This window comes from Vombatus ursinus, unplaced genomic scaffold (genome assembly GCF_900497805.2).
Source record: "Vombatus ursinus unplaced genomic scaffold, bare-nosed wombat genome assembly UNPS02014832.1, whole genome shotgun sequence".
Classification (NCBI taxonomy): Eukaryota; Metazoa; Chordata; class Mammalia; order Diprotodontia; family Vombatidae; genus Vombatus; species Vombatus ursinus.
This window is the reverse complement of record NW_020954610.1, coordinates 47600567-47627766: the sequence shown is the minus strand read 5'-3', so window position 1 is coordinate 47627766 and position 27200 is coordinate 47600567. Positions and strand designations below refer to the sequence as shown.

Below are 27200 nucleotides of genomic sequence, written 5' to 3'. Positions count from 1 at the left end.
GATCTTTTGCTAGAGTCTGGGACATCATTTCATCTGTCATTTAAAGCCCTTCAGCCACAATCTTGACCTAACATGCTTTTTCAGTTCAATTCAGCAGGCGTTTTTTAAGCACCTACTATATGCCAGGAACCTTGGCCAAACACTGAATAAAATAAAAAATGAAATAGTTCCTGTCTTTGAGGGGACTCCATATCAGGGAACTTCTCTTTAGCTCCTCAGTTTGGGTTCAGAGTTATAAACTTTCAGTAACTTACAAATTATCAAATGATTCAGCTCCTGTTCCATTGACAGGCAGATCAGAAGACAACAGAATCAAAAAAACAAAGTAAAAAAACACCAAATATTGAGGGGATAGTCTACAGTGTCAGATGCTACTGAGCCTCAAGAAAGAAGACATTTGAGAAAAGGCCACTCAGTTTGCCAACTAGAGATTATTGTTGACCTTGGAAAGAGTTGTTTCAGTAGAGGGCTAGAGACAGAAACAGAATTGCAAGGGAGTTGGAAAATGAGTAGGTGGAGAAAAAATAGAAGTAGCAAGTGTATACCACTTTTCTGGAAGTTCAGAAATGAAGAGGAAAAGAAATATAGAAAGTAACTTGAGATTGTAAGGATTTTCTTCCAGAGTATAGATTATCCAGACTCATGATTTTAGTAAGGTAATTTTGCAACTAATCAAACCATCAGCTATCTTTGTTTATTTCATTTTCTTAACAAAGGCAATTTTTATAAAACCTGTTCATGTATCATGTCAATATACTAAGTACTTGCCCTTCAAAAAGTTGAACTTTAATGACTTATTATGAGAGACCTTGAGTTCTCAAAGGCTAGCCAGCAGAGCATAAATGTTTATAACTCAAAAGTCTTAAGAGTATGTTCCCTAAAACAGACTGTCTGCTGTTTGAGGACCAACCTAGCTAAGTAGGGGCTTGTCATTTAACCATGGCAATAGCTTATTAATTGTTCGAATAGGGAACCCAAGATCCTATCTAGGACAGTTGGTCAGGGACAACTATCACCAGGGAAGGTTTACTCTTAATCATCTAGTCAATATAGCCTTCTCCTCCACCTTCTTTTCTTGTCTAGACACTGACCTATGTCTATCCCTACCAATGCATGAGAGAACTCAGGATCCCCACTCCATTCAGGCCCCACTTTCTACTTCCCAATGATGGGAATGAGGCCAGGCTCCTACAGGTCCACTGCCCTGAAGAGTGGATATGGGTGCTCCCTTTTACTTTTTATGAGCTGGGAGTAAACAACTATAATCCTTTAGTTAAGAAAGAAGACCAGGGGCAGCTAGGTGGCGCAGTGGATAGAGCACTGGGCCCTAGTGACAGGAGGACCTGAGTTCAAATCCGGCCTCAGACACATAACATTCGCTAGCTGTGTGACCCTGGGCAAGTCACTTAACCCTCATTGCCTCACCAAAAAAAAAAAAGAAAGAAAGAGGACCATCAGGCCTTGCTTTGTGCCCTGTTACAGTATCCGAAGGTACTCTAGGCCTACAGCTATGCTAGGATATTTGGATCTGATCTGTCAATCCACCATAGACACCCCTGGTGTGTGAGTACCTTGTACACAGAGACTACCTCACTTTTTATGTTTGTATCCCCAATACGAGGCACAGAGATTACCACAAGGTAAGCACTTCAATCTTGTTTAAATTCATTGATTCATAAACAAAAGAAAACTACAAAATGGTTAGCAGTCCTTTGCAGCCTACTTCTGATTCTGAAATAAGTTCTCATGACAGAATGGTGGAAAAGGAGCAAACAGAAGGTGCTAGTAAGTAGTCTCACTCTTTTCAGGTTGTCTATTCAATTCAATTCATTAAACATTAAATTCAAGGCATTAGGCTAGCTTATGGGCATACAGGAAGAAAAAGAAAAGAGTCCTTACCCCCAGGGAGCTTACTTTGTGCTAAATAAGACACCATGTACTCACATCAGTAGAAAGGCAAGGTAATTTGTGTTTAGCACAATGTCTGGCACACAGTAGGTCCCTCTCTTCAATCTCCGTCTGCTGAGTGCTTCCCTACTGCCTTCAGACATAACCCTCACTTGATCATCTATCCGTACTGTCATTCTATATCTCTCCTGCTCTTTGTGGCTAAATCCCTAGAGAAGGCTGTCTGCAAACTGTCTCCATTTCCTCTCCTCTCACTCTCTTCTTAACTCTCCACAGTCTGGTTTTCCTTATCGTCATTCAGTTGAAACTGTTCCCTCCAAAGTTACAGTGATCACTTAATTGCCAGTTCCAATGACCTTTTCTCAGACCTCATCCTTCTGGACTTTACTGCAGCCTTTGATACTTTCAGTCACCCTCTTCTTGATGATACTCTCTTCTCTAGGTTTTTTGGGACGTTACATTCTCCTGGTTCTCTTCCTACCTGTCTGACTATTCTTTCCCAGACTCCTTTGCTGGATCTTCATCCAGGTCACTCCATGGTATCCTACACCCATGGGCTCCACCCCCGGCCCTCTTTTCTTTTCCCTCTGTACTATTTCATTTAGTGATCCAGTTAGTTCCTATGGATTCAGTTATCATCTCTGTGCAAATGATTTCTTAAATCTAATTATCCAGCCCTTACCTCTCTGCTGACTTCCATTCTTACATCTCCAAATGCCTATTAGACATCTTAAACTGGATACTCTGTGGACATCTTAAAATTCAGCATGTCAGAAACTGAACTCATTATCCTTTTCCTCCAAACACTATCTATTTCTATACTTCCCTCTTACTATGAAGGGCCCCGCCACCCTCCCAGTCTCCAAGGCTAGCAGCTTAAGTGTCCTTAACTCTCTCACACCTCACGTCTTATCTGTTACTAAGGCCTGTCAGTTTTACCTGTGTAACATCTCTCAAATACAGACCCTTTCCTCTGATATTGCTACCACCCTGCTGCAGGCCTGCCCTTACGTCCTCACACGAGGACTATTACAGTAGCCGCTGGTTGATCTCCCTGCCACAAGTCTCTCCTTGCTCCAGTCTGTCCTTCACTCAGCTATCAGAGTGATCTTCCTAAAGTGCAGGTCCTATCATATCACTCAGTAAACTCCATTGACTCCCTTTTACTTCCAAAATCTAATATAAAATCCCTGTTTGGCATTCAAAACCTTTCCTAACCTAGCCTGTCTCCCCACCTTTCCAATTTTCTTACACCTCACGCTCCCCCATATATCCTTTGATCCAGTGACATTGGTCTCCTGGCTATTCTTCACACAAGAAACACCATCTCCAGGCATTTTCATAGGCTGTTCCTCGTGCCTGGAATGCTGTCCACCATTGTCTCTTTCTCCTGATTTCCCTGCTTCCTTCAAGTCCCAGCTAAAATCTCACCTTCTATAGGAAGCCTTTCTCAACCCCTCTCAATTCTAGTGCCTTCCATCTCTTGTTTAGTTCCTATTTATTATGTATGTAGCTTGTTTGTATGTAATTATTTGCATGTTACCTTCCCCATTAGATTAGGAGCTCTTCAAGGGCAGGGACTATCTTTTGCCTTTCTTTGTATCCCCAATGCTTAGCACAAGACCTGGCAAGTAGCAGGTGCTTGATAAATGTTTATTGACTGACTGCCAAACACTGGAAAGATGTCAGCATGAGAGCAGATGTTCATGACTTCTCAACTATTCCAGGTTAATTGTGAAGAGAGTCATGCTTCTCACTTAGATATGCACAGCCATGTTTTAGTGCTACCGCTGTGGCAACTCTAACTATAACAAATAGAATTATAACTCTGTTTTCACCTTGACTATTGTTTACACATATCATAGTTTTATGCAGTTGGTTTTTGACATTCACTTGAGATTTGATTGAGGAAATGACAGACAATAAATAAAATTCTATTCTAGTAATATATATGTGCTTTATGAAAAAGTCAGAAGATATAGAGAACTTTATGAATGTATAAAACTAACTTGAAAAGGAAGAAAAGAAATTTAATACTAAAAGTCCAGGTGGAACTGTTAGCTTACTTAATTTACCTTGTTTTTATACTTCAGTGTATCCATCACCTCATCACTGTTATATTCTTGCCACCGATAGAGATTGCATCCTACCCTTGCATTCTTGTCCTCTGGAACTTTTGTCCATGTCGTTTCATAAATCTTTTGTATAGAACCCATTCAACACAATAGAGGACTATCTGATTCTCTTATTATTTTATGAATACTAGAGCAGATTCTCCTAGAAATCTGTGATCACTCAAAGGAATTTGGAATATAGATTTGAGTCACCTGGATGGGTGTCAGTCTGCATCATTGGCATGAACTCCTGAATTGATGAAATCATAATTGATGAAATTTGAGTATTTAAGAAAATTCTGGTCTGACATTCAGACTGTCCATCTGTTTGCCATTATTCTCATTAAATGACTGGTTCACATCTTTTTCTAGTCATTCATTTCCTTGTCTATGCCTTTTATGCTATTTCTAACTTAATCCATTCCTAGTAATATGCTGTAGCTTACTTAAACCCACAATTATTACATTGTTACACTGCCCTTTACTAGAGTATTATTACATTACCCTTTGGGTGACTGAATTGTATTTCTTCTGAGATTTTGGTATTAAATTATTTGTAACCATTTGCCAACACTGGGAGAATATTGATATTGATTGACTTTGGTAGCAAGGGACATTTTAGGACCATTGAAAGCAGTATACTGTTTCCCAAATGTAATATAGTTCATTTTCCTCCTCATATTCAGTTATGAACCTAGCTTACTGTATATCTGTAGCTTGTCCAAGATGTTTACATTGCTGTATTATTAACTCAATGGATTTTCTGTCCAAGTGCATTTTGTAATTTAATTGTTATGCATGTTTCATCCACTTTTTTTCTCATGTGAATTGCTAACCTAATCTCTTTTAAATTATGTTAACATAGCAACAACAATAAAAAGACCAATTTGTAAAATGCTCTTCTGTTCACAAAGTATTTTAAATTTTACAGCCCTGTGAAGTAGATCGTGCAAGCAGTATTTTCCCTATTTTGAAGGTGACTTGACCATAGTCACATATGTAACTAGTAAAGACCTGAGACAGAATTTGAAACCAGGTCACTTGATTCCAAATTCAGCATTCTGTCTCGTATGTCTACCAACCAGCTTTGGGACCTCATTGAGGAAGCTTTAATAGAGGCTACAGATTTAAGGCTAGAAGGTACCTTATGCATTAATTTCTATCTTTAGGAACACAAGAAGAAATACATATGGAAATTTTTATGTTTTGCTATTTAGCCTAGTTGAACCTTAGCTAAATTGTAATTAGGCAGAACTACAGTTTTGATGATCTTTACTAAATATGAATAATGGAAAAGCACCACAATCCATCTACCTTTAGAAACTAAAGCCAAAAAAGAAATAGACATAGCAGCATTTTTTTTCTCTTATATTTTACTATTTAGCCAAGATTCAACTAGGTTAAATAGAAAAACATTTAAATAGCAAAAAACTCCCCTCTATATTTCCTTTTAAGGCTTTAGTTTCTAAAGGTAGGCATTAATGACTCACAAAATTCAGTTCAACAGAATAAGGATGCAGTAATGAAGACTTCCCCCAGAAGTACTATTATCCCCATGTGTATTCACATTAAACTGACAGTTTTTAAAATGTTAGCAATTTCCATGTTGACGAATTTCAAGATTTCATTATGGTACTATATATTCAACCAGATAGTCAAATTTTCAAGTTCCAAGTTTTATAATTAAAATTCTGGCTCATCCCTAAATAGTGCAAACAGTGGCATTATGGCAAGAATAAAAATTTTGAAGTATTTAATCTGTCTCAGAAAGCTGATATTCATGGTATTTTAAAATCTGGCTTTAAAATTTGCTATTGAAAGTTAGTATCCTGTGTACAATGTTATGTTAATGCTCTGTACTTCATTTTGATTCTACAGTTCTTAAACAGCTTGGTTTCTTTGCCTATACAAAACAAATTTGAATAATGAATTCTATGAACTGGTCACATGTATTAGAGTTTGCACTATTCAAAGTTAAAATTATGTAAGATATGGTCATTGGTTCTAGCCACCTCACAGGATTCCTTCTTTGCATTAGTTAGGGCCTGACTGTGCTCTTCCACATGTTTTTCTCCAGCCTTTGGGTATCACCAGGTCTCTTTTATTTTTCTTAATCAGACCTGTCATTTCACTGGTGTAAGGAGCTCCTGGGAGAAACTTCCTCTACCATTACAGAACTGTGCCTTCTCCACAGCAACTTAGTTTTAGAGTTGCCTGGATCATTGAGAGGTTAAGTGACTTACTCACCCAGGCTAGCCCTTCCTGTATGTCAGAGGCAAGACTTGAATCCAGGTCCTCCTGAGTTTAAGTCAGCTCTGTAGCCACTACGGCACATGGCTTCTCAGAATTAATAGAAATCAAAATGCCCTCACCCAGGGATTCTAGGGTCTGCAAACTTTTATTTTTTTTTAAATTTTGATAAGTACCTTTTAATATGGTTTCCTTAGTAATTCCCTGTGTTTTATTTTGTGCATTTACAATATTATTCTGGCAGCTAGATGGCACAGTGGATAAAGCACCAGGCCCTGGAGTCAGGAGGACCTGAGTTCAAATCCAGCCTCAGACACATAACACTCACTAGCTGTATGACTCTGGGCAAGTCACTTAACCCCAATTGCCTCACACACACACACACACACACAAATAATAATAAAAATATTATTCTGAGAAGGGATCGGTGGGCTTCTTCAGACTTCCAAAGGGGTCTAGGGAAAAAAAAGGTTAAGAATGTCTGTTATAGGAAAATAGTGTGTTTGCACAATAGCTTATTTTTTAATAATTATTTTTTAATATTTTTATAAATTTTAAATAATGACCTACAGTATAATTTAAGAAAATGTTATATTTTAACCTGGCTCCTTTCCCTGAAAGGTTTTATATTTCTTCCATTTTCCTTTTTAAGAAGAAGAGCTTCAGTGGAAATCCCCTTTCTACTTCATCCAAGGAGCAGACCCACAATTTGGACTGATGAAAGCCTGGGCAATTGGTGACTGTAGTAATGATGGTGATGAATGGGAAGAGGAGATGAGATTAACTGACCAAGCCGTGCAAGCCATTAACAGGCTCAACCCCAAGCCTAAATTCTTTGTTCTGTGTGGTGACCTCATTCATGCTATGCCTGGTAAGACTTAAGAAATTAATGGTAATTTTTCTTCTTTAACTAGGAACATATTAAATATGCAAAAGAAATGGTTGATCAAAAAAGAAATCTTTATTCAGCAAGTGTTCTTTGCTTCTCCTTGTGATCATTTTAGCATCATGGAACATGAAAATTTGTATTGGTTTTATATTTAGATTTGGGGGAGATTAATTAGTAATTAGGCAAAGCAACAGTTTTTATAATTTTTACTAAATATGAATAATTGAAAGGATCACAGTCTACCCTCTTTATTTCCAAAAGGAAAAACTTGAATTGCTCTTAGATGTCAATTTCTGTACATGAGATATTTTTTTATTGGTTTCTGTGTCTCGTTTCCCACAAGTTTTCTTTATCTCTCTGGGTTTTTTTTTCCCATCTTTTTCTCTGTTCCTATCCTTTCTTTCTTCTCTTTCCTTTTTTCCATTTGCTCTGTTCTTCCACTACCCTGTTCTACTTAGGAACAAACCTAAGTAGAAAGGTGGCAGCAAAATGAAGTGGCTATTAGCTAGTGAAGGGCTGAAGGACAAGCTATACATGGTGCCAGGCCTGCAGAACTTTGTCCTAGGGCACAAACTTTCAGAAGGATCATTTCTGCCCTTCACAGCAAATACCTTCCCCATGCCTCACCTCATTGTCCTTCATTGGAGTATGCTGCCTCTTTTGGGTGGCACCCCAGCATCAGGCCCCTCCAGAAACCACCCTCACTCCCGTGGCCCCCTCATCCCCACCCCTTGTTTTCGTCTTCAGCAAGAACTGGATTGTAGAAGGGATGGGCCATCCTCTCTGTTTAGTGTGGCCCAACTGTCCTCAGCACTGCCTTCCTCCCCAACCACCAATTATTTTTGTCTTGGCTCAAAAAATTACTAGTTGTAGCTTTGACTGTAGACAGTGCCCACTATCACTGGTACTTCAGCAGCTGTCTTTTGCCTTTTGGTGGCTTTCAGCTTAATAAAGAAGAAGGGGGGATGGAAGGGGTGGGGAAAGAAAGAGAAGAGAAGAGAAGAGGCATTTATTAAGAGAATAAGCATTTATTAAGCATCTCCCATGTGCCAGGCACTGTGCTAAACATTTTTACAAATATTAATTCATTTGACCCTCACAATGACTTCATGAGGTATTATTATCCCCATTTTACAGTTGAGGCAAATAGAGGTTAAGAGACTTGCCCAGGGTAGATTTGAAACCAGAACTGCCTAACTCTAGGCCCAGCACCTTATCAATTGCAAAATAATTTAAAGATTACAATTTGAAAAACCAAAGCCAAAGTAGCAAGGGATCTGAATCACCTACTGACTTTACTTCTAGGGTCAGACCTTAGGCTTATCAATTTCTGCTAAAAATTCTTACTAATTTGAAAGCTACATTAAAACTTTATAACTTAAGTGTCCTATTTAGAGATATAGTTATGAGAATCAAATGAAAGTCCTTTGTAAACATTATAGCCTATGAGAGGGACTACTGGGATTATTATCCCATTTTACACATAAGGAACTAGACCAAGAGAGGTTAAATAATTTGTCCATGGCTCTGCAAATAGTGCTCTTTGTACTCAAATGTGCTTCATGAAAGTCCTCTGTGCATCATGTATTGATGACACAGACTCCATTAAAACTCATGCAGTTACTCCTCAGAGCCTATTTCCTCATACTACACAGAATTCTGACACACCTACTGCATTTACCATCTTAATTAGAAATTCAGTCTTGTCAAGTTTGACTTCCATTCAATTCAGTTCATTTCAGTCTAAGAAGCATTTATTATATGCCAACTGCATTTAAGATATTTTTAAGAGTTGGTGATACAAAGACAAAAATCAGATATTCCCTACCCTCAAGGAGTTAACATTCTACAATGACTTTCCATGTAATTTGGCTTATAAAAATAAAGCTAATTTATTTTGATAAGAATTTTTAGGAAAAAAAATTTCATAGGTTTCCAAGCCTCCCTCAGATTAGATGCCTCAAATTATACAGTTGTAAAGAGACTTCAGTAGCCAACACTCTGATTGTAGTTTCAGGAAAGGAAGAAAGAAAAAAAAAAACTTTAAGAAAGGAGAAACTCAAAAAGCACAGCAACATGGAGTTGTTGTTACTTACTGTAACAGGTCCTAATGATGATAATACATTACGTTGTATTACACAACAGACAATTTATTTTCCAAATGATGACCCTGAATCATCAGAAAAGTTTTGTTGCTTACAGAGATAAATCTTAAGTAGTTCAGGAAGAATCTTGATAGTCAAAATTGCTTATCCACTAAAGTTTCCAGAAAATTGGAGTTTAACCACACTGTAGTGGCAGATTGAGCAGGACCAAAATATCTGGAAAACTCAATATTGGTTCCAAGGAATCTCTTTGAGTTAGGTAGTTTCTTTAAGCCTTGGTAGAATCTAGCTCATTATATTCTTCAGTACCAGGCAGGATAGTTCACTCAAAAGCACATTATAAGCATACTTTGTTTTTTGCTTGGTTGATGATTTAAGGAAGATATAGTGTTTAGCATTTTTCTTTCCACTGGTTTCCTTGTAAAAAAAAAAAAATCTGTGTGATGCATTTCCCAGAATGATTATATAAAATGTTCTTATAGGTGTTTACTAGCTTGTTCTGGATTATGTTAATGTATTCTGGTATATCATTTCAAAATAGGAATTTTTTTTAAAGCTTTTCATGAAATGACATTGCCTCTTTAATACAATATATTGAGCAAGTAAATTGCAAAATGTATGTGCAGTGGTCATCATGGACCACTTTTATCAAACTATTTCCCAAATTGCACCTAGAAATTTTTGAACATCTGTCTTATTGTTATCATTCAAGTACACAGTGTAATATGAGTAGAATCAATGTGAATGTTCAATTTTCTATTTTGAAAGGTTGTTCTTGTAGCGTTTTATAAGAAACAGTAAAAGACCCTTAGTATTTTAAATATTTTAGTTTGAGATTAAATATAAAGTTTTGAAAATAGAGTAATCCATCATTTAATATCCAGCAAGGGAGAATGAGGATGCTGAGCAGGCATTGTAAAACTCTTTGCTTTATTTATTGATTTACATAGTGTCAGTAATTAAATGCTAATTGTTAATCATTTTAATAGCAAACATAATGCAGATTTTATACCCTGTAAATGATATTATTTCAATGTAAAAAGTTTAAAGTTCAAAATGAATAAAATAACTTTATAATAATGATGCTATAAAGTTAGTATTCTTTCCATTACAAATATTGACAATAAAATTTCCTTTAATAGAAATTGATGGGTTGGACCCAATAATGCCTAAAGTCCTTTCAGGTCTAACTGTAAATGAGAAACGCTCATAGTAAGATTCCTCTCCTTGCATTTTCCTTGTTTGGGACCTTTATTTCATTATGAAACAGATATTCTAATTCACTACAATTTGTGGGACACGCTAGTATTTTCAAAAACATCTATAGGATAAAACAGATAATTTAATAAGTGGAAATTACCAAAATGTTGGATAAGTGGAAATTACCAAAATGTTGAGGCAATGGGTTTTAATGTCTGTCTCTTAAGCCCACTGTTACTTTTCAAAAACACACTCGAAGTTGAAGCATTGACCTACTTATTGTGCTCGGGAGCCTTATTAATTTTATACAGAGATAGACACATGACAGCTACTGATAAAATTTGAACATGAGCTTTTTCATTGAGCCCTAATAATGCTCTTGGATAATATTATAGATATACTCTTTAATAAAACTTTATATTTGAAATTTTTTACAGAAAAATCAGGGGAAATTCATATGGTTTTTAGAAAATCAGAAAATTATTTAATTACTGAATTTCTCTCATGTAACTGTAACATGATTTGATCTTCAAAGTTACAAATTAATATACAGCTTGCATTAACGTATCAATTTTATATGTAAAACAAGGTTCAATGGTTAGTTTATGTTACTTAGGACTTGTTTATATTGAATTTAGGGGGTTTTATGGAGGGTGTTTTTTTTGGTAAGTTCAGTGTTGAAGTTGTTTTCATCTGCTAAAAATCATGGTATTAGAGGGTGGAGCCAAGATGGCAGAGTAAAGGCAGGGAATTGCCTAAGTTCTCCCAAAATCCTTTCCAAACAACATAAAAATAATGCCTCAAAATGAATTCTGGAGCAGCAGAACCAACAAAAGGACAGGGTGAAACAATTTTCCAGCCCAAGACAACTTTGAAGGTCAACAGGAAAGGTCTGTCTCACTTGCCTGAGAGTGGAAGGCACCCCTACCCTCTCACCCTTCCACAAGTCAGCAGGTAAATGCCACAACCCAACTCAAGCCTATAATAGTGAGGCCCCATGCCCCAGTGCAAGACAGCAGCAAGCCTTGGGGGCAACTGAATCAGCAGCAGTGTCATCTGGAGCTCTCAGTCCTCAGACAAGAAGGGATTTGGACAACTGGCCAAAAAGAAATTGCAGAAGATCCTTTGCTGGCACTGGGTACAGGACTCTGTTACATTGACCATATGTGGTTCTAGGTTGCAATCCCAGGGCAAGAAGGAGGACCAGCAGGAGCAGGGACCCTGGTTGCAGTTGCAGGACAGAAAAGAGTGCTTGTGGTCACTCAGACCAGAGTTTAGACCAGGAGAGAAATAACCACATCTCTCATCACATACCACCTCAGAAGAACCAAAATTTACAGACCCTAGAACTAGCTCTGAACACAGCAGCATGAAAAAACCTGAAGATCGGGACAGTACCTCGTCTGTCCTTAAAGCAGAGTCCAACTTTAATGTGAAGTTAAAAGTCAAGAAAAAGCCTGAAAGCCTGGAAAAATGAGCAAACATCAAAAAGAGAACCCAAACGTAGAAAGTTACTATGGTGACCGGGAAGATCACACAAACTCATGAGAACAATGAAATAAAAGCAGCTACATGCAAAGCCTCAAAGAAAAGTGCAAATTAGTCTCAGCTCAAAAGGGATTTTAAAAACCAAGTAAGAGAGGCAGAGGGAATATGGGGAAAAGAAATGAAAGTGATACAAGAAAGAGTCAATAGCTTAGTAAAGGAGGCACAGAAAATACTGAAGAAAATAAGACCTTAAAAAAACCAAAATAAGCCAACTGTTAAAAGAGGCACAAAAATCCACTGCAAAGAATTCCTTAAAAAGTATAATTGGCCAAATGGAAAAAGGAGGTACAAAAACTCACTGAAGTAAATAATTTCTTAAAAATTAGAATTGGGCAAGTGGAAACTAATGATTCCATGAGATATCATGAAACAATAAAAAAAAATCAAAAGAAAAAAATAGAAGAAAATGTGAAATATCTCATCGGAAAAAAAACCAATTGATCTGAAAATAGATCAAGAAGAGATAATTTAAGAATTATTGGACTACCCAAAGGCCATGAACAAAAAAGAGAGCCTAGATACCTTTATTTTAAGAAATTATGAAGGAAAATTGCCCTGATATCCTAGAATCAAAGGGTAAAATAGAAATTGAAAGACCCCATTAATCACCTCCTAAAAGAAATCTCAAAATGAAAACTCCCAGGAATATTATAGCTAAATTCTAGAGCTCCCAGGTCATGGAGAAAATATTGCAAGCATCTAGAAAGACACAATTCAAATATCATGAAGGCACAATCAAGATAACACAAGATTTAGCAACTTCTGCCTTTAAGGATAGGAGGGCTTGGATTATGGTATTCCAGAAGGCAAAGGAGCTAGGATTAAAACCAAAGGTCATTTACTCAACAAAACTGAGTATAATCCTACAGGGGGAAAAATGAATATTTAATGAACTTTCAAGCATTTCTGATGAAAAGACCAGAGTTGAATAGAAAATTAGACATTTAAACACAAGACCCAAGAGAAGCATAGAAAGGTAAACAGAAAAGAGAAGCCATAAGGGATTTAATAAGGTTAAACTGTTTACATTCCTGCATAGGAAGATGATGCTTGTAACTCCTAAGAAGTTTTTCTTTTATTAGGACAGTTTAAAGGAGGGTACATAGATAGAGGACATAGGTGTGAGTTGACTATGATGAGATGATATCCAGAAAAATAAAATTAAGGGATTAAACTTAACAGAGAAGGAAATAGTATACTTAATATATACTTAATAGTATACTTTCTTAGAAAAAGAAATTGGACTAGCCATCAGTGAGCTCCCTAAGAAAAAATCACTAGGATCAGGTGGATTCACAAATAAATTCTACCAAACATTTAAATTTGAAAAACAATTAATTCCAATACTATATAAGCTATTTGGAAAAATAGGCAAAGGAGTCCTTCTAGTTCCTTTTATGACACAAAAATGGTGCTGTTACCTAAACCAGGAAGATCAAAAACAGAGCAAGAAAGCATGGACCAATTTCCCAAAAAATTTAAATAAAATACCAGTTAAGGAGATTACAGAAATATATCACAAAGACCCTAAACTATGACCAGGTAGGATTTATGCCAGGACTGCAGGGCTGGTTCAGTATTAGAAAACTATCAACATAATTTACCATATTAATAATAAAACCAACAGAAATCATATGATTATCTCAGTAGATGCAGAGAAAAGCTTTTGACAAAGTACAACATCCATTCCTATTAAAAAAAAACATAGAAAGCATAGAAATAAATGGAGCTTTCCTTAAAACGATAAGTATTATCTACCTAAAACCATTAGCAAGCATTATCTGTAGTGGGAATAACCTAGAAGCCTTCCCAGTAAGACAAAGTATGAAACAAAGATGCCATGCTTGCTATCACCACTGTTATTCAGTATTGTACTAGAAATGCTAGCTATAGCAATAAGAGAAGACAAAGAAATTGAAGGAATTAGAATGGATAACAGGGAAACAAAACTGTCACCCTTTGCAGATGATATGATGGTATACTTAGAGAATCAACCAAAAAACTAGTTGAAATAATTAACAACCTTAGCAAAGTTGCAGAATATAAAATAAACCCACCTAAGTCATCAGCATTTCTATATATTACCAACAAAGCTCAACAACAAGAGATAGAAATTCCATTTAAAATAACTGTAGACAATAGAAAATACTTGGGAGTCTACTTCATTAGAAAACTCAGGAACTATATGAACATAATTATAAAACATTATAAAAGTCAGACCTAAACAATTGGAAAAATATTAATTGCTCATGGATAGGCTGAGTCAATATAATAAACGATACTTCTACCTAAATTAACTTACTTATTTAGTATCATACCAATCAGACTACCAAAAATTATTTTATGGAGCTAGAAAAATGTAATAACAAAATTCATCTGGAAGAACAAAAGGTCAAGAATATCAAGGGAATTAATGAAAAAAAAAGTGAAGGAATGTGACCTAGCCATACCAGACCTCAAACTGTATTATAAAGCACTAATCATCAAAATAAACTGGTTAAGAAATGGAGTTATGGCTCATTGGAATAGATTAGGTACACAATGCACATTAGGAAATGAACATAGTAATCTAGTGTTTGATAACCTCAAACATTCATGTTTTTGACACTATTTGACAAACTCATTATTTGACAAAAATTGCTGGGAAAAATAGAAAACAGTTTGGCAGGAACTAGGTATAAATCAACATTTCATACCATATCCCAAAATAAGGTCAAAATGGGTATGTGATTTAAACATAAAGGGTAATAGTATAAGCAGATTGGGGGAGCATGGAAAATTTTTCCTGTCAGATCTATGCAGAACGGAAGAGTTTATGATCAAAGAAGAGAGAGAGAGAGAGAGAGAGAGCATTATGAGATGTAAAATGGATGATTTTGATTATGTTAAATTAAAAAGGTTTTGCACAAACAAAACCAATGCATCCAACATTAGAAGGAAAGCAGAGTGCAGGGTAAAAAAAAATTTATAGCAGTTGTCTCTGATAAAGGCCTCATTTCTCAAATATTTCAAGAACTGTGTCAGATTTATTAGAATACAAATCATTCCCAATTGATAAGTGGTCAAAGGATATGAACAGGTAGTTTTCAGACAGAGAAATCAAAGCTACCTATAGTCATATGAAAAAATGCTCAAAATCACTTTTGATTAGAGAAAGGCAAATTAATACAACCCAGAGGTACTACCTCACACTTAACAGATTGGCTAATATGATAGAAAAGGAAAATGATCAGTGTTGGAGGGGAAGTGGGAAAACTGGGATAGAAATGCACCATTGGTGGAGTTGTGAACTGATCCAACCATTCTGGAGGGAAATTTGGGACTATGCCCAAAAGCTATAAAACAGTGTAAACTCTTGGATCCAGCAATAATACTAGGCCTATATCTCAAAGACATTTAAAATTTATTTTTAAAAAAGGAGAAGTACCTATTTATATAAAATATTTATGGTAGCTAGCTCTTTTTGTGGTCACAAAGAATTGGAAATTGAGGGGAGGCCCATCAATTGAAGAGTGGCTCAACAAGTTATGATATATGAATGGGATGGAAGATTATTGTACCATAAGAAAGGATGAGCATGATGCTTTCAGAAAAAACCTGGATTTATTTACTTGAACTGCTGCAAAGTGAAGTGAGCAGAACTAGGAGAACATTGTACATAGTAATTCTAATATTGTAAGATATCAACTGTGAATGACTTAGCTATTCTCAGCAATACAGTGATCCAAGAGAATTCCAAAGGAATTATAAAAAATGTTATCCACCTCCAGAAAAAAAACTAATGGATTCTAAATGCAAATCAAAGAATAACATTTTTCACTTTATTTTTTTTTCATAAGTCTCTTTTTTTTGAGGGGGGGAGGGGACTCTGTGTTTTCTTTCACCATATGACCAATATGGAAATTTATTTTATAAAATTGCACATGTATAATCTATATCTAATTGCTTATCATCTCCACGAGGGGAGAAGAGAGGAAAGGAAGAAGAGAATTTGGTACTAAAAAAAAATGTTAAAGTTATTGTTGCATGTAATTAAAAAAAATAATAGTTTACAATTTCTTGATTTCTCATGAAGTTATTAACTTCCATTTGCTCCATTCTATTTTTTGGGGGGGAGGTGAGGCAATTTGGGTTAAGTGACTTGCCTAGTCACACAGCTAGTGAGTGTTATGTGTCTGAGGCTGGATTTGAACTCAGGTCCTCTTGACTCCAGGTGCTGTATCCACTGTGCCACCTAGCTGCCGCCCCCCCACCCCATTCTAATTTTTAAAGAGGTATTTTCTTCAGTGAGCTTTTGGACTTCCTTTTCCATTTGGCCAATTCTGCTTTTTAAGGCATTCTTCTCATTGGCTTTTTAGACCTCTTTTGCCATTTGGGTTAGTCTATTTTTTTAGGTGTTATTTTCTTCAGTATTCTTTTGGGTCTCCTTTAGCAAGCTATTGACTGTTTTTTAATGTTTTTCTTGCATTACTCTCATTTCTCTTCCCAGTTTTTCCTCTACTTCTCTTACTTTTCAAAATCCTTTTTGAGTTCTTCCATGACCTGGAACTGACTCATATTTTTCTTGGAGGCTTTGGATGTAGGAGCTTTGACTTTGTTGTCTTCTTCTGGTTGTATATTTTGATCTTCTTTGTCACCAAAGAAAGATTCTATGGTCTGACTTTTTTTTGTTCTGTTTGCTCATGATCCCAGCTAATTATTTTAAACTCTTTGTTAAGGTAGGGGTCTGCTTCCAATGTGGAGAATGTACTGTCCCAAGCTTCAGGGGTTTTGTGCAGCTGTTTTCAGAGATACTTCTAGGGACCTGTAAATTTTCAGTTCTTCCAAGGTGGTATGATCAAGGGCGAGGTGTTTACCCCTTTTCTGACCTGTGCTGTGATCTGTGAGTGACCACAAGCATTCTTTTCTGTCTTGGAATTGTGAGGACGATTCCCTCTCCACCACCACCACAAGCTCCACTATGCCAGCACTCCTTGCCCCAGGACCACCACCCAGAACCAAGCATGGGCAGAGCAAAAGAATCCTACCTCAGCACCAGCAAAGAGATCCCTGTGATCCCCCTCTGATCAGCCACTCGATTCTCTCTCAGTCTGTGGGTCAAGAGCTCCAGAAGCAGCCACCGCCCTGGCTGGATTGAACTCCTCTCTCACCATGGTCCAACGGACCTTTCCTACTGACTTTCTAAGTTGTCTTTGGCATTTGTGGGTTGAGAAGTCTGGAAACCGCCTTAGCTCCCCTTGATTCAATCCCCAGAGGACTGCTCCAGATTTGCTGAGGCCGGGTCTTTGCCTGCATGGCCCACGTTGACCTGTGCTCCTCTCCCAGCCCAGCATGATAGACCTTTCCAATCAACCATCCAGGTTGTCTTGAGTTGGAAAATTGTTTCACTCTGTCTTTTTGTGGATTCTGCTGCTCTAGAATTTGTTTAGAGCTGTTTTTTACAAGTATTTGGAAGGGTTTGGGGGAGAACTCAAGCAAGTCCCTGCTTTTACTCTGCCATCTTGGCTCTGCCCCCCTTGAGATAATATTTGTAAAGTCAAAACATTATATAGTTTAAAAAAATACAATGACCAACCATAATTCTAAAGAGCTCATGATGAAACATGCTATCCACCTCTAGATAGAAGGCTGATAATTCAGAGTGAAGATTAAAGCATATTTTCTTCTATATCTTTTTTTTCCTTGCTTTTTTTGGGGTAGGAGAGGTAGAACATGGTTATTGTGTTCATTTGTATTACATGACTGTACATATTTGTAATGATTTCTGGTTTTTTTACTTCTCAATGGGTATAGGAGGTGAAGGGAGGGAAGAGAACTTAGAACTGAAAATAAATTAAAATTGAATAAAAAACTAAAAAAAGTTCAATAAAGTAACTGTTGATTATACTTTAAAATAATCTTATGAACATGTACACAAAAGCCAGACTTGGTCTTTATGTTACAAATATTTAATTTTTTTTATTCAACAATCTAGTGAAAATAGGAATTGTTTTTCCTACAAACTGTGGGAAAGGCCAACATCCTTTATTGCATTCTGTCCCTCCTCACACACTCATAGCCTCTGCATCCTGCAGCAATTCTTAGGCAGCCATTGGTACCTATCTCTTTTTGCTCTTCGTCTCTGGAGAAAAAGGTTAGGACCCTTTTGGTAGCAAAACATCTCAACATCCCGCTGCCCCTGCTCTGTCCTCTGGTTAGGTGCTGGGGTGCTGCTGCTCTATAGGGCTCTTTTACCGATAGCCAGCCATGTCCCTTTCTGAACCTCCCTTTCTTCCCCTTCCCTTTGCACAGACAGGGCCAACGTCGTGCCGAAACCTATCTCCAACCATAGATTTAGAGATGCAAGAGCCTGCCCTCCTTTTGTTTTGTCCTCCTACTTTGTAAGGCACATGATGAATTTGCAACAGTGCTGGATTTGGAGTCAGACCTAGATTCAAATCCTGGTTCTGCCAGTTAGTACCTGGATGACTTTGGGTAAATCATTTAAATTCTCTGGACCCTCCATTTCCTTAGCCTTAAAATAAGAGGTTTGGACTAGATGACCTTGGAGGACCCTTCTATCTCTAAATCTGTGGTCTTATGACAATGAATGCAGCATAGTGATTATATGTATTATTTCATATTTTTATTGTAAGTTTAAGGTTTGTGTGTTGTTATAAAATAATTATAGCAAATTCTTAATGTTATTTGAATAAAATATCTATTAAGAAAATTGTTTGCATATATTGTTTTATGAAAAGTATAGAGAGTATGAAAATTTTTTTGTATAAAAAAAGAGGAAGTGACTATCACTACATAGTTTGGAAACCAGTCTCCTAATAACAATTCCTGCTTCTGTCCTCTTCTCCCCATTTAAATATTCCCTTTATAGTGTTATTGAAGTAAACTTTCTTCGGCCTAGATCTATGTGTCACTTTTGAACTAAAATCTTCCGTTGCTTCATATTGCCCACCAAATAAAATTCAGACTTCTTAGCCTGGTATTACTCTCCACCATCTGCTTCTCTAATTCTAGTTCTCTGGATATCACATGATAATCTAGATTTATCACCACTTTCACATAATAACCTCTCGTATTACTCCCCTCCGTGTACACTGGGCATTCCTTAACCAAACTGCCCTCTTGTCAATCTGTCCCCAAACTTGGGTGTGTTCTCAAGTCTCCTCTTCTTTATCTACCTTTTTCCTTCCTCAGTGACTTCTCAACCCACAAATGCCAAAGACAACTTAGAAAGACAGTAGGAAAGGTCCGTTGGACCATGGTGAGAGAGGAGTTCAATCCAGCCCCAGTCCCGGTGCAGCCCCAGGGCGGTGGCTGCTTCCGGAGCTCTTGGCCCACAGACTGAGAGAGAATCGAGTGGCTGATCAGAGGGGTGGACAGATGGATAAGATATGAAGCATAGCCTGGTCTGGTGGTCTGGATTGTTTTAAAACATGCATTTTGAAAAGCATAAGCCACCATTTTATTTTGTGATTTCCCACAAAGCAGACCCTCCAGTAGGGCTGAGCACTGTTTGTAGATTTTTATTGTCTTGGTTGCAGTTCTCATTTTACATACTGTCATCATTCAAGTGACAAAATAGTATGGAAATGCTTTTGTAAATATTGCGGTCTGAGCTTTGCTTTAAAAAATATCCTTTTAGTCTAGATTTACCACCCCTACAGTATAATTAATCATAGCCTCTTAATTCTGTGTTTGGAGGCAAGGTTCCTTAAATCTTGACCTCAAATGAGAAATCGCAAAGTTTAAATATAATCTACTTCCTTTTTGACACAAAAAAAGAAGGTTTTATAAATGAGGTGTGTTACTTGAACTCATATTAGTTCCTTCAAATAGGGGCTGTCAGAAGAGACAGGTGATGTGGGGAATGAAGACCAGATAACCCAGGAAGCAATCAGATGAAATGCCTGGATTTGTTACCACTTCATGGCCATTACAGATGCTGTTAAAGGAGGGGAGTAATCAGTGACAATGCCTTCATAGGCTGGTGCTGATTAAAGGTGGTTTGAACTAATTTACCTAATATTACTAATTAGGAAACTCAGAATATTACTTGAAAAGTTGTTTTGATTAGGTATGTGATCAGAAATAGTATTTTTGCGAATAGTTATTATTGTTTATGGAAATTTTTCCTGTTCTTTCCTCTGAATCCTTGCTGTTGGTTTCCAGTGTTTGAATCATGAACTAAAAAATTGAAAATTGATCATTTAGATTTTGAGAGGGAAAGGAGTTGCTTTGTAAGGAATCATTGCCCAGATGGATCTATTTTTTACTCCTGTCCATGGCCTTCTTCCTCCTTGTGTCGTACTCTAATTCCTCTGTCTACCTTATGTGGGCAGGTGGAATAGAACCATGGTAGTCTTCTACTGTCCATCTTTATTTGTAGATTCTTTTTTTGTTTTGTTTTGTTTTGGTTTGGTTTTTAGGCAATTGGGGTTAAGTGACTTGCCCAGGGTCACACAGCTAGTAAGTATCAAGTGTTTGATCTGAGGCCGAATTTGAACTCAGGTCCTCCTAACTTCAGGGCCGATGCTCTATACACTGCGCTACCTAACTGCCCCTTATTTGTAGATTCTTTGGAGGAGATTGCATTTGAGAGGTAACCAAACTTGCCAGAGGATTGCAAAATCTCTGATCAATTTATGTAGCATAGAATAGGCCAGACTTGTACATCCTATTTTTTAACTGATTAAAATATGCAAACCTCCTTCCCTCTATTCTAATTTTTACCCTAAACACTTATTTCCTGGGAATGATACACTTTACCTCCTTGATAGGCCAGTTTTCTGCTACTGAGTGAAAAAACTAAAAAGGACCATGATCCCAAAGGGGTTGAATTACCAGGCAATTGGTCAAATGATAGAATGTGTAATAAAAAAAAGAGAGGTTGGAAAATGAAACTCATTTAAATGCTAAAACTGCTGAGAACACATTTCTATAGAGAACTAGAATTTAGAAACCCATTTAACTAGCTTGTTAATTCTCTTTTTTCCCCCACTTTCTAAGGAGTTTATCAATAACTATGGTAGGCCCTATATATTACATTTTATTTGAGTTGCATTAAAAATGAATTGCTTCCTTGCTTTTTTATAAGGCATTTGTTGTGTATGTAATGCATACATAGAGCATGCTATGGCAGCCAGTGGGGATGATAGTGCCTGGAGCAGTGAGCCTCCAGTCAAAAAGAGCTCAAATCCCACCTCAGACGCTTGCCAGCTGTGGGACCCTGGCAAAGTCACTTAACCTGTCTGTCTGTCTCAGTTTTTTGTAATGTAATGTAATATAAAGTGAAAATAATAACAGCACCTATCTCTCAGGGTTGTTGGGAAGACCAAATGAAATATTTGTGAAAAATGGTAGCACAGAACTTGGCACATAGGAGACACTATGCAAATACTTATTTCCTTCTCTTCCCTAATTCTGCTATTATAATCCATACATTTTAGTTTACAAGTATTGTGATCTGAAGAAACTTTACATTAACTACTACTTAATAAGTTGACTTTTTTTTAATTCTTATGTAGTATACATCCTTCAACCTTTCTTTAAAATGTATCATACTCTGCTCTGCCAGGTAATTAAATCTATTTAACGAATTATAGCTTGAAGTAGTTGGGTAATAGAACAACTATGACAGTAAATTAATTGCAAAAAAAACCCTTTCTGGTAGCTCCTACTCTAATAAACTATAGCTGTTAGAGGCTAAATGAAATGAATCTTGTAAAGTGCATAATTGAAAAAACTGCAGAATCTGATTAAGCTTGATCTGTTAGTAATGTGATATCGGATCAGCAAGTGAGTAATGTTTATGCTTGCAAAGTTTCAGATCAATGAATTTATATACATATGCTAATTAGGCAAGATAATTAAAAAAACCATCAAAAATAGAGAGTGTTATTGCACTGAAAATTCACTGACTATTTGGGCTAATCTGTTTAAATGAAGAAATAAATCATTGTACAATTCAGTTCAGTTTCAACAGGTATTTTATTTATTAAAATGCTGCTAAGTTCAAGGTACTATGTTAGTCACTCAGGATACAGAGACAGATTTTTAAAAGTACTTTCTTCCTGTCATAGTTATAAAATTTTACAACTTAACCACATCTCCTTTTAGCTATTTGACACACCCTTTGAGGTTTGATGGTGTGTTTTTTCTTTTTAATTTCTTGATTCCCCTGGATTCAAATGATCTTGAAGTTGTGTTCATTGCGGGGGGACCACAGGACACTAGAAAATATTAATTAAATAATCTCATCTGGAGCAATAAATAACCTCCCTAGTGGAATAAAAGATCAAATATATTATTCTTTAAAAGTAAATTTTAAAGTTACGTGTAAATTAAAGTTGTTATATAAATGAGATCCCCAAAGAGTTAATTTAGTCTGTCCGTCTCCTTTTCTTCAATAGTTAATACATGCAAACACAACTAAAATAATCTATATTTTTAGACCTACAGAAAGAAAGAGATTGAGTTAGGTCACTAGACTGCTATTACTACTCTTCTTATATTGAGGTCCTACTCCCATGCCTCCCTGGGCATGATCATGACCCTAGGTTATTGAAGCCTCTGCCAACTAGAGTACAGCTCTTGTCAGGTCAGTTCAAATTGTAAAGGCTTTGAGTGCATCACCGCAATAAGCCTATTTGGTTTTTGGCCATCCCCTCTTAGTTTGGCCGTCCCCTCTTAGTTTGGCCACCAAGTGTTTATTGTTTTTTAGTTCCAATACCTCAGAAAATACCTTTCAAGGGATGAAGGAAGAGTAGCATCAAATGGAAGGAGTTCCCACACTGATCAAATCTTGGGGCTTTTGAAATCGAGAAATTAAGTGGATTAGCTAATGTAGTATCTCAGCAAAAATCTAAATGTATCTAAATAAATAATCTAAAAAATTTAAATGTGTCTAAATAAATCTAAATCTAAAAATATTTTTAAGAAGAATATATAGCTTGAAGAGACACTGTATATCAGGGGTTCTTTAACTGGGGTTTAAGAACTTTTAAAAAAATTTGATAACTATTTCAATATAACTGGTTTCCTAGGTATATTATTATATGTATTTAAAAATCTTTTGAGAAGGAACCCATAGTCTACCCCAGACTGCCAAAGGGGTCCATAGCACCAGAAAAGGTTAATAACCCCTACTGTGAAATGAAATGTTAAGGAATTGTACAGGAGGAGAAAATTGAGTTGAGTGACTATTAGGAAATTTAATGACCCCAAACTTACCCAGAAACCAAAGATCCATCTTTAAAAAAAAATCACCAAAGATTCATGGCCAAAAGCAAGTGGGCCACAACACTACAGACAGAGAATAAAGTAAAGGACATCGTCAAAGAGGTATAAGCAAAAATAAAATGGGTTGGTCATATGGCAAGAGAGAACCTAACTGATGGACAGTTTGGGAAAGTGAGAAAGGCCCCCAGACTTTGGGTGGACCCTCTGCAGGGAATGTGAGGGAGGATATGAACAGGAGTCACCCAGGATGGGCTGGCACGTATGGAAAAGTTGTAATCTGCGTCATCAAAGGGAAGGCCCACACTGATGAAAACATAGGTCCATCTGAATATTTTCAAGCACTCTCTATTTTCAGAAAACACATTTGCGTCGATGATTCTTAAATCTACATTTCCTTCCAAGATTTATCCCCAATCTTTAGTCTTGCATCCCTCCTTAGAAATCCAGCTACACTTTAAACTCAATGTATCTAAAATTGACCTTTTCCCGAAAACCTCACAATTCTTCCTCTTTTTGTCAATGTTACTGTCAGTCAATTGAAGGAAGGAAGGAAGGGGGAAGGGAGAAGAAAAGAGCCTTTATTAAGTACCTACTATGTGCTGGGCACTGTTCTAAGAGGTAGGTGTTATTATTATCCCCATTTTGCAGTTGAGGAAACTGAGGCAGACAGAGGTTAAATGACTTGTTCAAGATCACATAGCTGGTGTCTAAGGATAGATTTGAATTCACATCTTATCTTTCTCCCTAACCCACCCCACCTCCTACCTCTGCTTGTACTGTAGAGATCAATGTCATATTCCCAGTCTCTCAGGTTGGCAACCTAGGAGTCATCCTGGACTCCACACTATCCTCCCCCCCCAATCCAATCTGTTGTCATGGCAGCATCTTGGAATATGCCCCCTCCTCTTCTCTAACATTGCCACCACTCGAGTGCAGGGCCCCCTTACCTCATGCCTGGACTATTACAATAGCCTGCTTATGGGTCTGTCTGCTTCAAGTCTCTCCAGATCCAAGCCTGTCTTCCATTCGGCCACCAAAGTGATTTTCTTAAAGCTCTGGTTCAATCATGTCACACAGCCCCAAACATGTCCCACTCCCACCCTGCACTCAATAAACTCCAGTGGCTCCCTATTGTCTCCAGGATCCAAAACAAAATGCTGTTTGGCATTCAAAGTTTTTCATAACTCAGCCCCCTCCCATCTTTCCAGTCTTCTTATACCTAACTCCTCCCCATGTATTCTTTAATCCCCTCACACGGGCCTCCGGGTTGTTCCATGAACAAGATATTGCATCTCTCTGCTCTGAGCATTTTCTCTGGCTGTCCCCTATGCCTTGAACAGCTCCCTCCTCTGCTCTGACTACTGACCTCTTTGACTTCCTTTAAGTCTCACCTAAAATCTCATCTTTTACTGAAAGCCTTCCTTAACCCCTCTTCATTCTAGTGCCTTCCTTCTGCTAATTACTAATTTATCCCGTATATGGTTTGCTTTGTATATATTTGTTTACATGTTGCCTCCTACATTTTAAGGGAAGAACTGTCTTTTGCCTCTTTTTGGAACTCCCAACTATACGCACAATGCCTGCCTAGCATATAGTATGTGCTCTATCCATTATGTCACCTAAGTGCCTGGAACAGGGGGAGGGGACCAGTCCCAGTCCTAAAGGAGGATTCTAAAAGTGGATACAACATGCAAACAACTGTGTACGTAAACATATGTTGTTATTATTCTTTGGGTCACTTAGGTTCATTACCGTAGAGTTATCTCTCCTCGCTACATCCCCTCAAGTCACCATAGTCTGTTGATTCTTCCTTTAAAATGTCATTTGTGTCTGTCCTTTTCTTTCCATACCCGCTGCTCCTATCCTAATCCTTATCTTGACCATTGGCAATAAATAGTCTCTTAATTTCTCCCTCCCCACATTGCCTTTCAAACAATCCCTGATCAATCTTCTTGGTTTGGAGTCACCACTTCACATACCTCATTTTGCATCGTTTTGAAAATGATTCTTTGTATTTCTCTCTGATTAAAAAAGAAAGAAAGAAAGAAAGAAAGAAAAGAAAAGAAAAAACTTGCATTGGCTTTCTCATTGCCCACAAGAAAATGCTGAGATTCTTTAATTTGGTATTAAAAATCCTCTACAAACTGGCACTCGGCAGCTTTATATCATTCTGCTCCCCACCACAAACCTTGCAGTAAAAATGACTGCAATCAGTGTTCCTAAAATATGCCATCCATATTCATTCTTCCTTACTTTATCATGCTATTTCCCATTCCTAAAATGCCTCCTCCCTTTTTTCCTCTTGTCAAAAATCTACCTTTCCTTCAAGGACCACCTATTTGGTTCTACCTCCTCCACAAAGTTTTCCTTACTGATCACATTTTCTCAGTAGTCGTAACATTTATTATTAGCTGTTCTAGTCATTTAGCACTTAGAATATGCAACATTGTATTGTCAATCATCTTTTTGTGTTCAGGTCCTGTATCCTCAATGAGATTGAAAGCCTGTTGAGGACATAGACTGCATCTTAGCCTTTTTGCACTGTTCCCTGCATGGGATAAGAGGTGCTCAGTAAGTGTTTGTTGGTGATGATCCACTCTCCTCGGTGCTTATTTCACAACATAATTTGCTTTGGAAACAGCTGCTGGAGCCTGAGATAGAAGGTGAAAAGGGATTTGTTTTTTCTTTTTCTAGGGCTGCAGAAAAGAGTAGGAATATTTTTCAGAGCATTCTGAATATTCACTGCATAAAATAGTAGTTCACAGGAGTCCAACAGACTATCCTGTATTATAAAGGGAAAAGGACCCTCATCTTCATTGACTTGTCTAAATACAAAAGTCATTTCCACTTCACTTTCCCTTTATTCCTAGAGTTTGCTTTGTTCTGAGCCAGCCCTAGACATCTAATAAACTATTGAAAATCAACATTATAAAAAACTTTTAAAATGTGAATTTAATAACCATCAATAAAAACAATCACTCAAATAAATATACAAAACAAGGGGGTAAAAATTTTAGCCTTTAACAAACAGATTAAGGAACAGGAAACAAAGAAATGCTATTTGTTGTGTCCCCTTCCCAGCCTGTTGCAAGTCCCTCTGCCTTTGGCCCATTTTTATTTCCCTTTTCTTCTCTCTTAAAAAACACTTAAACACTTTTTCTCTCTTAAAAAACACTTTAAAAAGTGTATGTTTATGTAGATATAATTTTACAAATATATGTTCATATGTGTATAGGTGTGTTGTATGTACAGCATGTATGTGTATGTATGTGGATTTATGCACATATCTATCTATATACACACTTACAAAGATATATAGCATTAAAGTCAGTGTGTGCAGCTCTGATTTTACTGATTTCACCCTTCCTTAGAAAAGCAGCTTGGCACAATGGATAGACGGTTGGATTTGCAATCAAAGGACCTGAATTCAAAATCTTGGCCACATCACTATGACCCATAGAGATTGAGTGAGGGTTTTGGAAAAGATGGCTTCTAGAGTCCTTTCCAGCACTAAGTTTGTGATCCTATGTTAACTTCATTTAAGTCTTTGTATATATCCCTGTGTTGCTTCATTATAATCCATTATGTTAATATGCCACAACTTGAGTCATCCCTCTCCAATTTTTTGGACATGTGGGGCATTTCTAAGGTTATTTTGTTTTTGTATTTTGCTCTTTGCTCTTGCAAATAGAGCAGGGATGCCTATTTTTGCATAGAGAAGCTCATTTTTCCTCTTCATGATATTTTTGGGAGAGTCTTAGCAATGGAATCATTGAGTTGAAAGGTATTATTGCCATTAGATGATCCAATATATCAGCACCTAAATGCACTCCTCCCAATGGTGTCTGTTTCCCTACAGTCTTGCCAACATTGAACTTTACAGTTTTTGTTATTTCTTCCATTCCAATGTGTAAAATAGTCTCTTAAGGTCATTTTAATTTGCATTTC

The 27200-nt window shown here is 37.0% G+C and overlaps 1 protein-coding gene across 2 annotated transcripts in view; it reads left to right on the top strand.

Annotated features, from left to right (window-relative positions):
* Nucleotides 1-27200, top strand: part of CPPED1 (calcineurin like phosphoesterase domain containing 1) — a 120972-nt gene that overhangs the window by 25891 nt on the left and 67881 nt on the right. Inside the window, exon 2 of one of the 2 annotated variants that reach the window (XM_027839333.1) lies at nucleotides 6928-7143. In XM_027839333.1, coding sequence (XP_027695134.1) covers nucleotides 6928-7143 — 216 coding nt within the window. Of the gene's footprint in view, nucleotides 1-6924; nucleotides 7144-27200 lie in introns of both variants that reach the window. The other variant, XM_027839332.1, reaches the window with a different exon arrangement.